We start from the raw sequence: 15,357 nt of genomic DNA on the forward strand, positions 1-15,357 counted from the left end.
TACAGTTGTAATGCCATATGTTTAACATTTGTGACCTTCTGACAAGCAAAGTCAATGGGGAAGCTAGATTTACTTATCAACCGTGTTACTAATTTAACAGCTGCAGTGGTTCATTTAACAATTATGGAAAGTCATAAAATGGGATAAAACTCATTTAACAACTGTTGCAAAGCAATGAAAATTTTGGCTCAATTGGGGGTAGAAATCGAGGGCAACGTGTACCAAGAATCAGAATCGTGAGCTGTACCTATATCTGGAAGTTCTCAGCATGAAATCTCTATAAAATTAGTAATTTCTGATTCTCTGAAGAAGACCCCTAGGTGGAATGAACTTGGATGAGATAAAATTATGATATACTTGGATGAGATAAAAGTGTGTGTTTATGTGTACTGGTTTCCCCAAAATAAGATATCTCCTGATAATAAACCCAATTGGGTCTTTGAGTGCATAGCAATAAGGCATCTTTGCAGCCATCTAGATCAGTGTTTGGTAACTTTTAAGATGTGGCCTTCCACTCCAATATTTCCCCAGCCAGAATGTTACCTAGAGGTGATCAAAGTTTTTTGTAAATCAAATCTGGTAGGCTGCCTTATTATACATGACAGGTAATCCTTGATTTGCAACCACAATTGTGCCTAACATTTCTGCTGCTAAGGAACTGCATATCACTGCACTTGTTAGGTAAATTGTGCAGTCATTAAGCAAATCTGGCTCTCTTCCATCAACTGCTTGTCCGAAGCCAGATGTGAAGGTTACAAATGGTGATCATCATGCAACTAGCATAAATACACTCCAGTTGCCAAGCCTCTTGAATTTGGATCACACATCCATGGGGATACTGCAAGGATTGTTGGAAAACGGTCATAAATCTTTTTTTCAGTGCCATCGTAACTTTTAAAGGTCAGTAAATGAATGGTTGTAAATCGAGGTCTACCTGTAGCATATTTTAACTGCCCAGAATTTCCTGATTTATGAGCTAATTAATTAATAAGAGAAATGTAAGATCCATCAGCACGGAACAAATTCTCCCAATACAGCAAGATGACTCGGTGGCACAGTGGTTAGAGTGCAGTCCTGCAAGCTACTTCTGCTGACCACGGCTGCCAGCAGTTTGGCAGATAGAATCTCAGTAGGCTCAAGGTTGACTCAGCCTTCCATCCTTCCAAGGTCCATAAAATGAGGACCCAAATTTATTTATTGGATTTGTATACCGCCCTTCTCCGAGGACTCGAGGGTGGCTCACAACATAGCAAACCATATACAAAACTAAAAATCCAATTAATTTCACTAGGAAAAAAAACCTTTAAAATTCTACTAACACTTAAAATCATTCATTCCCATTCACAAGTGACTGATTGTTGGGGATAATGTGCTTACTCTCTGTAAACAATTTAGAGAGGGCTGCAAAGCACCGTGAAGTGGTATATAATCTACATGCCAATGCTAAATGCTATGACCAGGTTCCACTCAAGCAGCTCCCTCCCTTTTCAGAATCCCTTTTCCATCCACCGGGACCTCCTTCCCGCCAACCGTTGCTCCCCATCACCCACAATAGCTTTTCCTCCTCATAGAGATTTAAAAAAAAATATTAAAAGCATCGCGTTCCTAAACGGAACACTTTCCTGAGGTAAACTTCCGCACGTTTTGACCCTCCTTTCCGGTAGGTTCTTTCAAACACGAGGCAGTAAATTTAAAATCGAAATTATTACATTATATGGACACTGCGCTTTCCCCTCTCTAGGCCTCATTTCCCCCCCGTCGCCCCCCCCCCGCGACCTTTCCTTCCCCCTTGGGAATCCCGCGTTTCGAAGAACGTCACCGGGACTGGCCCCGCCCATTCCGCCTTCGTTGCCTTGGCGGCTCCGAAGAGCGATGGGGGCGGGACGAGGGGGAGGGCAGCCTTCTGGCGCGCTTTCCGCGAGGGAGGGGGCGGGGCCGCGGTTATTTGGTCGGCCTGTGGCGCGCGGCCGCTCTCTTTTCGCCCCTTTCGCGTGGCTTCGTTACCTCTCCCTCTTCCTTCTCCTCCTGCACTTCCCCGGTTCTGGCTCGTTTCGGCCTTCCGTGCCCAGCCATGCCCAACATCGTGCTCTTCAGCGGGAGTTCCCACCAAGACTTGTCCCAGCGCGTGGCCGATCGCCTCGGACTGGACCTGGGGAAGGTGGTGACGAAGAAGTTCAGCAACCAGGAGACCAGGTGAGCCTCAGCGGGCGATGGGTCGGCCCTCCTCTCTCTGCCTCCTTTGGGTGTTAGCCCCACGGTTCTCAATTGCTCCTTTGCACTCTGGATGGGGGAAATTGTGGGGCGGCCGATGAAAGAAGGGTGGGTGTGAACCCCGTAAGTTAAATTGTGCAGCCAAGGATTCCTGGAAATGCGCAGCCTCCTCCCGGTTGCGTGTAATAGAAACATAGAAGATTGAGGGCATAAAAAGACCTCATGGTCTTATACTATTTCCTGTATTTATCTTAGCATGGATATATGTTTAAATTCAGTTCCTGTGGATTTACCAACCATGTCTGCTGGAAGTTTGTTCCAAGCATCTAATACTCTCAGTAAAATAATATTTTCTCAGGTTGCTTCTGATCTGTCCCCTAACTAACCTCAGATTATGACCCCTTGTTCTTGTGTTCACTTTCCTATTAAAAACAATTCCCTCCTGAACCTTATTTAACCCTTTAACATATTTAAATGTTTCAATCATGTCCCCTCTTTCCCTTCTGTCCTCCAGACTATACAGATTGAGTTCATTAAGTCTTTCATGATAAGTTTTATGCTTAAAACCTTCCACCATTTTTGTAGTCTGTCTTTGGACCTATTCAATGTTATCAATATCTTTTTGTAGGTGAGGTCTCCAGAACTGGGTCTCTTGATGGAGGACAAGACTATTAGTGTCACTTATGAGCCTTCTGATGGGGAGGAGACAACGGAATAAACAATCGGGGAGAACTTTATGAAATAAATGTTGCATGAGTCCATACGAACACTGCTTTGCTGGATGAGTTTGCTGGTGTTGGGGGGGTGGGGGGAGTTCCTACTGGAAGTCGCTTTAATCCCTTTGCTTCCTGTATACATCCGGTGTGTTTAGTCTGGAAGCACTACCTACGTTGTATACATCCACAGATTTGCTTAGCCACAAATTGTAGCCTTGATACACTATCTGGAATATTATCTCATTTTCAGTACTTTTGGACAACAGTCCTTTTGCTGGTGTGATTTTTTTTTAACAGGATCGTATTGATACATAACATCTCTGGGTAATCATTCAAGGAAATTATGGGCAAATTAGTTCTGAGTTTAAAAATACTGTACTACACTTATTGTCATAAACTCAAAATGCATCTTGCATAAGATTTCCAAGATGTACTTTTAATGCTGTGTTTTGGTCACAAAAGTTGTAACCAGCAACTAACCAAAACTGCTGAGACTAATGATCCCCTCTATTCGGTTTTACATATACAGTACTTTTATTACTAGCTTTAAACTGTTTGCCTTGTTTATGAAAAGAACTGAATAATATTTTAAAAGCTCTGTTGATTTCATGATTACCTAACTGCTTCTCAGCAAATGTTGTTTTCCAGTGATCATGTTACTAGGAAAACAGTTTAGTCATCGAGCAAAATTACAAATAATGTGAAAGTTTTTCTTTCTGTACTAATTTCACTTGGAAATGTTGCACTTATGAGATAAGAGAACATGCATTGAACAGTATTGAAAAATAGCTTAAATTTCACAAGATTTGTTATAGTGTTTCTAAGTATGCTGTATATATTTTTAAATATATTTTTAAATATATGTGCTTAACATTTCCTCCTCCTAACTCAGGGAATAGGGTTACTTTTATTTACTCCAGATCCCATTATGTTGCCTCCTATGATCTAGCTGTGACCTCAGAAATGCTCTGGATATTCATTAATAATTGCAGACAAAGCTTATTACATATGTTCCTCCACAGTAAACATAAAGCAATCAAGAACCAATAACAGAGGTTCTTCTGAATAGCATGTTGTTGTGAAATCAAATAATAGGATAATATAAAGCTATTTAAGTAAATTAACATTGTAAATTTAATTGGGTTATTTTTCTAAGTTTAATCTATATATGTCTTTATTGTATTATGAGTTGCATTGTGTTATCAGTCACATTAAAGTCAAGAATTCAGCTCATTTTATTGTTTTTTTTCTCCTTTTGATTAACAAAAGCACTTTCTCTGAATTAGATTAAGTTATCTCATAGTCTTGGAGTAACTTTTATGGAGTAACCATGAAAATCAATTAGTCCAATATCCTATTCAGTACAGGATCTACCAGTAATGTTGGTCAAATGACCATCAGACTTCGTTGAAGAACTCTAGGAAAAAATTCACCACCTCAAAGGCTCAGTCTGTTTCAAAGGCCGGCATTGTACAGTCAAAAATCTCTTCTTTATATCTACCATGGACATAATTCCTTCCAGTTTTAATCTATATTCTGCAACAAGATAAGCCTATTCCTTCTTCTCTGTGTCATATTTTAGGGTACTTAAATGTTATCATTATTTTGAGACTTGAAAGAACAAGTTAGAGATACTGTAGATCACCATGAAGAAAATCTACAGTATATGGTCACTAGGAGTTTAAAATAACTGATGCCAATAGCCAGTTAAATTTCCCTGTAGTCTCTTTTGTTAGCTAGGGATTCCCATTACTATTGTTATAAAGGAATATGAGGACACAGAATATTTCACGGAAAATATTTTATGAACAGAGTTGGATTTGGCATTCATTTTTCAAGTAATTTTTGGAAAGCTGAAGTAACATAAAACTGGTTTTGTCAATTCACTTTTAGTCCTTGTCAATTCCTTTTTATCTGTTCCAGTATTGGCACTTTAATTTTTCTGCCTCTATGTTAGTGTTTTACGTAAAATGTTTCTCTATTTTTGAATGCATGTATATTCCTTTTAGTTTCATTTGCTAATATTATGCTACATAAGTCTATGCTCAATCTATTTAATGTGTACAGTATTTTTCATTTATGGTTAATTTGAATGCTTGTCAACTTTGACAGATCTCAACTAAGTAGAATTCAATCTAGTTAGTACGGTACCCGACTTGAAGAATAACTGGGCAGCAAAGTAAACCTGAAAGTTTCCCTTCCCTAAAAAAATACCCAACACAGGGGAAGGTTTGGTAGGGAAGGTTTGCCTATTTGCCGATGACTCTAAAGTGTGCAATAGGGCTGATATTCCTGGAGGCGTCTGTAATATGGTAAATGATTTAGCTTTACTAGATAAATGGTCAAAGCAATGGAAACTGCAGTTTAATGTTTCCAAATGTAAAATAATGCACTTGGGGAAAAGGAATCCTCAATCTGAGTATCGTATTGGCAGTTCTGTGTTAGCAAAAACTTTAGAAGAGAAGGATTTAGGGGTAGTGATTTCTGACAGTCTCAAAATGGGTGAGCAGTGTGGTCGGGCGGTAGGAAAAGCAAGTAGGATGCTTGGCTGCATAGCTAGAGGTATAACAAGCAGGAAGAGGGAGATTGTGATCCCACTATATAGAGCGCTGGTGAGACGACATGTATTGTGTTCAGTTCTGGAGACCACCTACAAAAAGATATTGACAAAATTGAACGGGTCCAAAGACGGGCTACAAGAATGGTGGAAAGTCTTAAGCATAAAATGTATCAGGAAAGACTTAATGAACTCAATCTGTATAGTCTGGAGGACAGAAGGAAAAGGGGGGAAATGATCGAAACATTTAAATATGTCAAAGGGTTAAATAAGGTTCAGGAGGGGAGTGTTTTTAATAGGAAAGTGAACACAAGAACAAGGGGACACAATCTGAAGTTATTTGGGGGAAAGATCAAAAACAACATGAGAAAATATTATTTTACTGAATGAGTAGTAGATCCTTGGAACAACCTTCAAGCAGATGTGGTTGGTAAATCCACAGTAACTGAATTTAAACATGCCTGGGATAAACATCCATCCTAAGATAAAATACAAAAAATAGTATAAGGGCAGACTAGATGGATCATGAGGTCTTTTTCTGCTGTCAATCTTGTATGTTTCTAAGTTAACACCACTGGGGAAGAAGATAATGACAAATCAACTCTTGTAATGTTATCAAGAAAATTCTCTTGATGCTGATTTGTCTTTTTATCTTCATTTCTCCCCAATGTGTCTTGAAAATAAAATTGTTTTTATTAGAGAGTACAGATGGATTCTGCATTAAACTTCTTAAGAAAGTATGAAGTCATTTTATCATTAAGAGTAATTCTGCAAGATAGCCAATAATCTTCACAGTAGGGAATGGAAGTTGATATCTGGAGCTGATTTCCTATATTCAACCTCACTTCACCATCCTTGAGTTAATCGCAGTTATTAAGTAATGGGAAATGAAGTGACACTGATACTTTTGCCTTTTGATACTATCTGTTTTTGGATTTTTATCCCACATTTATTGCTGTTTATAAGTAGCACAAGGTGATAAAAGTACATAATACACTTTCCTCCTACTCTTTTACTTCACAGCAGCCCTGTGAGGTGCACTTGGTGAGAGACGGTAACTGACCCAAAGTCACCATATGTCACTGTGAGTGTGTATGTGTACACACACTGGGAAATTGATATCAGACTTTACTAATATCTGGTGTTAATGACACATGCTGCAATACTTATACACTGTTTCATATATGTGCTGTGCTCTGCATTTAATAGTCTGTTTATTGCATCATCATCCTTCAATCTCGAAAGACCATGGTATCATGCTTTGGATTCCCCAGAGCATGAAGCCTGGGTAGGTTAGTATGGAGGATAGACTGTTACCCAAGCAGCAGATGCCCCCTCTCCACATCTCTGAAATATTCCAGTGGAATGGCAAAGGCCAATACGATTGGTTCCAGCTGCGTCGCAGGACTTATCAGAATGTGGCTGTACACAGTCGCGAACTGCTTCCGAGACTCCGGCTCTGGATTTTGCCTCAAGGTTTACTCCTGAAGCCTTTTCCAATGATGGATATAGCCACAAGGCAGTGGAGGTCTGTTTATACTTAATTGAAAATAAAGCCTACACTTTCTAGTGTAGTTATTTGGATAGAAATACAGTGGTACCTCGGTACTCGACCACAATTCGTTCCAGAAGTGTGGTCGAGAACCAATTTGGTCGAGTACCGAATTTATTTATCCCATAGGAAATAATGGAAATGGATTTAATTGGTTCCCAGCCCGTTAACTCGCTGGGAACCAATTAAATCTATTTTCTTTATTTCCAATGGGATAAATAAATTCGGTACTCCAAGCTGCAGGAAGGGTGGGGGCTGCTGCAATCCCAGCAGCTTCAGGAGGCTGAGGAGCTCTATAAGAGCTCCAAGCTGCAGGAAGGGTGGGGGCTGCTGCAATCCCGGCAGCTTCGGGGGGGGGGCTCCCTTCTTCATTGCTTCCTCTTGTTACCTGTAAGCAGCTGCAAAAACTTTCTCCTTCCCGGTGGCTGCTTCCCTCGAGGAGCAACAGCGCCGGGAACGTCACGTAATGAAGGGAAGCTGCTGGAGCAGCGGCAACTGCTGAGATGGCTCCAGCGGCTTCCCTTCATCATGTGACGTTCCCGGCGCTGTTGCTCCTCGAAGGGAAGCAGCCACTGGGAAGGAGAAAGTTTTGCAGCTGCTTACAAGTAATAAGAGGAAGCAATGAGGAAAGGAGCCCCCTGAAGCTGCCAGGATTGCAGCAACCCCCACCCTTCCTGCAGCTTGGAGGAATTACAGAACTCCTCAGCCCCCCGAAACTGCCGGGATTGCAGCAGTCCCCACCCTTCCTGCAGCTTGGAGCTCTTAGAGAGCTCAGCCCACTGAAGTTGCTGGGATTGCAGCATCCCCCGGCAGTAACATTTCAGATAATGAACAAAATTTTCTCTGGCTGTTCGGTATCCGAATTTTTGTTCAGATACCGAAGCAAATTTTTGCCAAAAATTTTGTTCGTTATCCGAAATGTACGAGAACCAAAGCGTTCGAGTACCGAGGTACCACTGTGTAGCTTAGCTGTGGATAGAAAATATTTGTGACTTGATGCTTTGTTTTGCCAATGGGCAAATATTATTAGGCCATCTCAAATTGTATTTTTAGTCTAGCCTTCTCTAAACAGGTTCCCTCTAAACATGTAGTTTCCATAATTCTCATATAACCTGAGATAGTTGGCCAGATTGACTGAAGTCAATTCTATGATCTGTAGAACCTTCATGTTTGGAAGGCATCCAGTCTAGGGACGATCTTGCTGACTGCATTTGTTCTGTTCTTATCAGAACGTTATTATATGAGTGGCTGTGCACTGTGCATTATTAGAAGTGAACAATTAACCAATTGGCTTGGTATTAAAATACTACTAATCCTCGTTCTGAAATTCAGGCTATTTCCACACAACTCCAAGGAAAATGTCTGTGTACATTGATAAGGCTTGCCCTGACGGTCAACAAACTTTTGTTCTTTTGGACAAGTTGAGGGAATTAATTCCAGAATCAACATTTGGTCAGCATGTTCTTTCTTTTTACCAGTCTGCTCCAAAATTATTGTTTCTTGCTACTTGTTAGGTGTGTCTCTTTTAACAGGTTTGAAAACTGCTAATATTACCTAACTAGAAATTGTCGCTAAATTAAATTGTAATATCTAATTTATAATCAGATTTCATTCCTGTCCACTAATCCAAAATCCATTCTAGATGATATGGAGATCAGCTTCTATCAGCCATCATGAACAATGTTCAGAAAGCATTCCTGAATAAGAGCTAGAGCAGGAATCCTCAAACCTTTTGAACTGGAAGCCACTTCACAGTTCCTCAGACTGTTGGGGGGGGGGGGAATGGCTAGGTTGGCATGACTTGGTGGCCATGTCACTGAGTGGGCATGGCCAATTTAGCAGTCCATTAAATAATACACACAAATTTTAATTTGTTTCCTCCTGGGAGTGTTTTATTTACTTTTGTTCGACTTTTCTTTTTACAAAATCATTTTTAAGTTGTTTACGAGTTTAATGGTTCACCTCAGAAAACTCAGTTTTGCAACAATTCTTCTCAATTCTTGTAAGGATCAACATCTCTTAAATCTTCCTCCCTCCCCCTCTCTTCTACAATAGCAATGAGAGTGGGAAAGAGAAACTTTGCGGAAATCCATTCCATCCCATCTTATTTCCATTCCCATTCCATCCTATTGCTATTCCATCCTATCCCTATCCCATTGTCTCCTATTTCCATTCCATTCCACATTCAAAGACTTACCTGTTATATATCAAAGAAAGAAAATTGCTAGCAAGTGGAGATGGGGAAAAGAAACCAGGATAGGAAATATTGATGGATACAGAGATGAGACTTGGTCCTGGGGCATCTTCTGCAGGATTCCCTTCAGTCCTGGTGGTGCCCTGGGATACCTTGCTGAATTCCATTTCCATTTCCACTTCTATCCCATCCCATCCTCTTCCAATTCCTTTCTCTCCTTTTTCCATTCCATTCTATGTTCAAAAACTTTTACCTATAAGATCCCCTTCAATCCTGGCAGTGCCCTGGGATACCACATTGAATTTTATTTCTTTCTTATTCCCATTCCCACTTCCACTCCATCCTATTCCTATTGCTATTCCATCCCATCCCATTACGCCCTGCCTCCCCCCTTCCATCACCCTTCCATCACCGGCCCTCGCAAACATAAGTCCTGCACTTGCCCAAAGGGTGGGAGGCGGCCGATGGCTGTGGCAATGTGGACGGGGCATCCTCATCCCACATGGGCCAGTTTAATGGCTTCCACGGGACGGATCTATCCCACGGGCCATAGTCTGAGGATGCCTGAGCTAGAGGGTTAGTTAACATTGTACATCCCTTGTGAGCTGTTCATATAACATACAGGGTGTGTTCCAAAAGTAATGCAATTATTTTCTTTTAAAGTAATTTATTGAACAGATTTGCACAAACACTTAAAATTCTTCAAAGTACTGTCCTTGGGCCTCTACACATTTTTTTGCAGCGACTGCCATGACTGGTACGCGCCCTGAAAGGCGTCTTCGGGGACCTCTCGCATGGTCTTCATCACGGCTGATTGGATCTCTTCTATGGACGAAAAACACGCTTTGACACAACACGCTACGAGTCCGCGGGTTCCTAACCAAACACCAGGTGCCAACGCTGCCCCTCCCCCCTATAGTCCTGACATTGCCCCAGCAGACTTCTTTTTGTTCCAAGCCCTGAAAGGAACCCGTTTTTCATTCATAGAAGAGATCCAATCTGCTGTGACGTAGACCTGTAGTTCACTGGAGAGGCATGAGCTAGTGTAGGGCTAACTTTACTGTAGTACTCAAGTTGATTGGCTGGGAAAAAGAATTTGTGTGTGTGTGTTATTTTTGTTTAAATATAACACACAACTCTATGATCCTTTTACACATAGGCAATGTATTTTAATTTGTATCCTCAATTGTATTTATTCATCTTGGAATGTCACTGAAAGATGGGATATAAATATCAGCAATTAACTCATCCTAGCTTACAATGTTTCATTTACAATGCTTTCCCAAACAACTATGTGTAATTTAACAATGGTCCTGAAAATAATACAGATTCAGGTAATATAACTAAAATTAATTTTTTTTAAATATTATAGGTTATCTGAACTCATTTCAAGATAATTGAAGGCCTAGATTTGAGTTATATTCTGTCACTCTCGCTCCTAAGAAAAGACATGGAAGCTTTAAAAAGTTGAAGATGTTTGAGATGTTTGAGACCCCTCACATGCACCTGGGTGGCTTATATATTTTATAAGCCACCCAGAATTGTCTCCAATAGGAAGATGAGAAGAATATAAATATAATAACAAAATAATAAATGAAGCACTTTTTAACTTTGAATTTGAAAGTTGCACATTAAATATAAAATCTACCTACCCCAATTCAAAGAAGGGGTGGTTCCATTCTGCTCTATTTTTCTATCCTTCTCTACCAACAGTTTAATCATTGTGTTTGTCATTTTGGGAATGGCTTATCCCATCAGGGTCAAGCAATTGTTTATCAACTCCTGTCTATTGAATGGTACAGTTGTGAGGGCAGTTTGCATGTGTCAGTCTTCTATTTCATCTTTGTATAATGTCCAGAGTTGCTACTATGTGGGGAGGGGGGGCGGCCATGTAAAATACATAAGTAAGTAAAAATACTGTTTTACACTTGTTGAAAATGCTGCTCTTTACTTGCTGCTCTAGTCTTGTAATGTAATCACAGTGCATGGCATAGAGAAGTATAACTCCAAAAACTGATCTTGTTTTCTTAAATTAGCTCTATTGTTAAATTAGGTGGGAAAGGAAATTTAGGCATAAAATAAAGTTAGTTGCATAGGTGAAATCTGTATAGCCACCCTGAGTCCTACGGGATTGAGCGGCATAGAAGTTGAAATAAATAAATAAATAAAATAGGGCGTTCGGCTTTCTGCACAAAATGGTTTCTTTGACTTGAGTTCAGCAATGAAATGGATTAGGATATGAACTATACTCGTAATGGGTGTATTGTATTGCTTTGATGGTAGAGTGATATAAAGCTAGTCCTTATTTAACAGCTGATAATTACTAAAAATTACACCACTGTGCACCCTGGTTACATATTTGCATGCTTTGCAGTTCAGTTCTATGATTGGCTGTGGTGGTCTGAAATTGCATGACTGTAATTTGTGATCTGTTTTTGTTGGTTTCTGCCATTTTTTGCTACCGTGTTTCCCCGAAAGTAAGACAGTGTCTTACTTTCTTTTTATCCCCAAAAGCCCCACTATGTCTTACTTTCGGGGTATGTCTTATATTGGAAAAAAATTGTTGAATTTTTTGTTTTAACCATAAAATTAACATTTAGATGCGGTGACGTATGGAGGGGGGGCGGCGCGGAAGTGGGCAGGAGGCGGCGCTCATTAAGATCAGAGGGAGGTGGCAGACGCGGCGACGTATGGAGAGGGGGACGGTGCGGACGTGGGCAGGAGGCGGCGCGCAGCTAGATGAGAGGGAGGCGGCAATACCCCCGTGTTTCCCCGAAAGTAAGACATATGTCTTACTTTCGGGGTACGGCTTATATTAGCCGACCCTCCTGAAACCCCCGATACGTCTTACAATCAGGGGTGTCTTACTATCGGGGAAACAGGGTATTCTCCAATGCACTTGCAAGGAGAGTCCAGGATGGGTAATTCTTCAGTCTGATTGGTAGGGACTGAGTTTAATTTAAATATTAGGCAGGTGCCGCCCCCTTAGCCCTCCAGTCTTAAAAACTCAGTCGCAGTAAAGGGACTTTGAGTTTTTGCTCTACCAATAGTATTGGTTTGAGAGGTTTAGGCTTTAAATGTTATTTGATGTTTTTTGATGTATTGATTATTATTAAATCTGTCTTTTTCTTTCCCCTTTTTCTCTTAGGTGCAGCTGGGGGTTTCTCCTCAGGCAGCTCTGGTTTCAGACCTCCAGTGGGTCTAATCCAGTTGACTGCAGCTCCTCCTTGTCTGTGAACCCACACAAGGGCCTGGCTTGTGGGTTCAGGAGTGAGCGCCCGGGGAAACTACCTCCGAGGTAGACTCCGGAGGAGAGGAGCCGGTTGACGCCGCGGGGGGGTCCGCCCTCCCCCGTGGCGAATAAACCAAGGGGAGGGGGCGCAGAACAGGCCTCGGAGGACATCCGCGCCCCCCCCCACCCCCCCCGCCCCCCCGATCGCCCCGTTCACAACGCTTATGAAATCGGGCTGATTTCGCTGCCCGTGGCACAGCAGGGAGCCTTCTGGCCGTTTGCCTGTCAGTTCCGACGGCCATGTTTGTTGGAGGCCGATGTCGGAGGTTTCGCGCCCAAAGTGTTTGCGGTTGCCAGGGCAACCGGCCGGCGGCCATTTTCTTCAAGGAAAGTTGAAAGCGAGGCGGGGCTTAGCCGGCCTGTTTGGGCGCGCTAATGTTACAACTGGAATCTGCCCTAGCTACACGCAGGCGCAGTGGAGCAGTTGCCTGTCATTCTGCCATTTTCTGGTCAGAGCAGTTGAGGAGTTTTGGCCTTGATTTCTTTCTGTCTCAGGCAATCTCCTTGTTTTCGTGGCAATATGGCAGATCAGGCGGGCCAGTTGGTGGAGGAGCCCTCTGCAGGGCCTAGCACTCCAAAGGAAAAGCCCCAGAAGGCCAAGGTATCTCAGGGGGCCTCGCTGAGGGAAGCAGAAAAGCGCATCCGGGCCCTGGAGAAGCAATTGGAGGCTTCTCAGAAGGTAATGGGCCCTGTTCCTTCTGCCAGTCAACCCGGTCCTTTGATGGCCTCCCCCACGTTCCTGCCAGGGGTTGTAGGCTCAGCCACGGAGAGAGATTGGTCTCCAGAGAGAGTGAGGCTGCCAGCACCCAGGGCTGAGAGACAATGTGCTGCAGGACTGTCTGCATATCCAGCCTTTCCAGCACCCCAGTCTGGCCAGGCAGCCACTTTTACACCTACAGCTGCAGGCCTGCGCAGCTCCAATGATGCCTGGCAGAGCATGCCTCAGTCCTTGCAAGACCTCATTGCCACAGCTTATACCCAGGGTGTGGCGGTGGGGACTCAACAACATCAGCAGTCTCCAGTGGGACTCCCTCCAATGAGGTCTAGAGACCCCTGGACTGCCCCTGTCACCCTCTCCATGGAAGGCTCAATGGATGAGGAGCGGTCATCTAGAGACGATTTCAGTGGGGCTGAGGATGAACTTTCTGGTGATGAGCAGCCCCCTGAACCACCCAGTTTTCCTGGACTCTTTAAGTCATCCCTTTTCAGGGTTCTTTTGAATAAAGCCAAGATGACCATCGAGCAAGCAGGTGAGGGGGACCAGGCAGCGGCTTCTGAGACGGCCCAACCGGCAGGGGGCCTATTTGTCTTCCCCAAGCAGGAGACGGTCCACATTCCGTCTTCCCACCTGTTCAGAGAAACTATCCAGCGCCCGTGGGAGAACCCAGCCGCCGCACAGGGGCCATCTAACCTGGATCGCAGATTCTATACATTTGACCAGGCGATGGAGGACCTGCTGGAGTTTCCAGTGGTGGATAAACCGGTGACGAGCCTGGTGTCCAATGCCCTGGTTCCCTCAGAATCTCAGGAGGGTCTCAGAGCAGAGGACAAGAGAGCGGAAAATGTGGTGCGCAGGACTCACCAGATGGCGGCCTGGGCTCTGCGAGCCGCTTCGGCGGCATCGTTCTTCAATAGGGCCACGATGCTCTGGATCCAAGAACTGCAATCCAGGGTTAATCCGGAAGATACTAGACTCCGCCAGGACCTCAACAAACTCCTGGCGGCCACGGAGTTTTCGGCGGACGCTACGGTCAACGCCGCCAAATTTGCTTCCCGTGCAATGGCCTCCTCTGTGGCCTCCCGTCGGCTCATTTGGCTCCGGAGCTGGCAGGCGGACGTTAAGTCCAAATGGAGCCTGGCATCTGCCCCATTCAAAGGCAAGAAACTGTTTGGGGAGGTCCTGGACGACGTCCTCGTGGAGGATAAAGACAAGAAAAAGGTCATGCCTAGGGCAAACAGGAAGCAGGATAGGAGATTCACTCCCTATCAGAGAAGGCAGTCCTTTCGGTCTGAGCCCTCCTCGATGGGCACCCAGGCGTCGAGGCCGTATTTTCAGAGCTCATTTGGCCAGGGGTCCTTTCGGGCGGATAGGTCTTTCCAAGCGGACAGGAATAGATCTTATCAAGGCCGCCGCCCCTTTAGAGGAGGAAGCAGAGGCTTCAAGAAGTCGAAGTGACTCCGAGCTCAGAGGCTGTCTGGGCGGAAGACTGATGTCCTTCCATGCAGCATGGGCGGCGACGTCCTCAGACCCTTGGGCGGTATCTACAGTTGGCCAGGGCCTGAGAATAGAATTCTTCTGCCCTCCACCTCACAGGTTTCTCCCGTGTCGAGTTCCATCAGATGGGGAGAGAAGAAGACTCCTATTCAAAGAAGTCGAGCACTTACTGGACATTGGAGCTATAGAGGAGGTTCCCTTGACACAGCAAGGCAGGGGCTTCTACTCGGCGATCTTTCTCATTCCCAAGTCGTCGGGGGGAGTGCGGCTGATTCTGAACCTGAGGCGCTTGAACCTCTATGTAAAATACAGGAGGTTCAAGATGCACTCTCTCAGATCAATACTGGCAGCCATCCGCCACAGAGACCTCATGTCCTCCATAGACCTGAAGGAGGCATATCTCCATGTCCCAATATTTCCTCCTCACAGACAATTTCTCAGATTCTGCATTCCCGGAGCACATTTCCAGTACAGGGCGATGCCCTTTGGCCTATCATCAGCCCCGAGAGCATTTACAAAGTTGCTGGATGTCCTTACGGCGCACCTCAGATGTCAGTCGGTACGCCTCATGGCGTATTTGGACGACATCGTGATTTTGTCCAGAACACCGGATCGGGCAC

At 43.8% G+C, this 15,357-nt stretch overlaps 1 protein-coding gene across 2 annotated transcripts in view; it reads left to right on the plus strand.

Moving 5' to 3' along the window:
- Nucleotides 1-1,853: 1,853 nt before the first annotated feature.
- The window catches only part of PRPS2 (phosphoribosyl pyrophosphate synthetase 2), a 52,316-nt gene continuing 38,812 nt past the window's right edge, over nucleotides 1,854-15,357 (plus strand). Inside the window, exon 1 of one of the 2 annotated variants that reach the window (XM_070750666.1) lies at nucleotides 1,854-2,193. In XM_070750666.1, the coding sequence (XP_070606767.1) occupies nucleotides 2,072-2,193 (122 nt within the window). In that variant the 5' untranslated portion in view covers nucleotides 1,854-2,071. The remainder of the gene's footprint in view (nucleotides 2,194-15,357) is intronic. The other variant, XM_070750669.1, reaches the window with a different exon arrangement.

Source organism: Erythrolamprus reginae, chromosome 4 (genome assembly GCF_031021105.1).
Source record: "Erythrolamprus reginae isolate rEryReg1 chromosome 4, rEryReg1.hap1, whole genome shotgun sequence".
Classification (NCBI taxonomy): domain Eukaryota; kingdom Metazoa; phylum Chordata; class Lepidosauria; order Squamata; family Dipsadidae; genus Erythrolamprus; species Erythrolamprus reginae.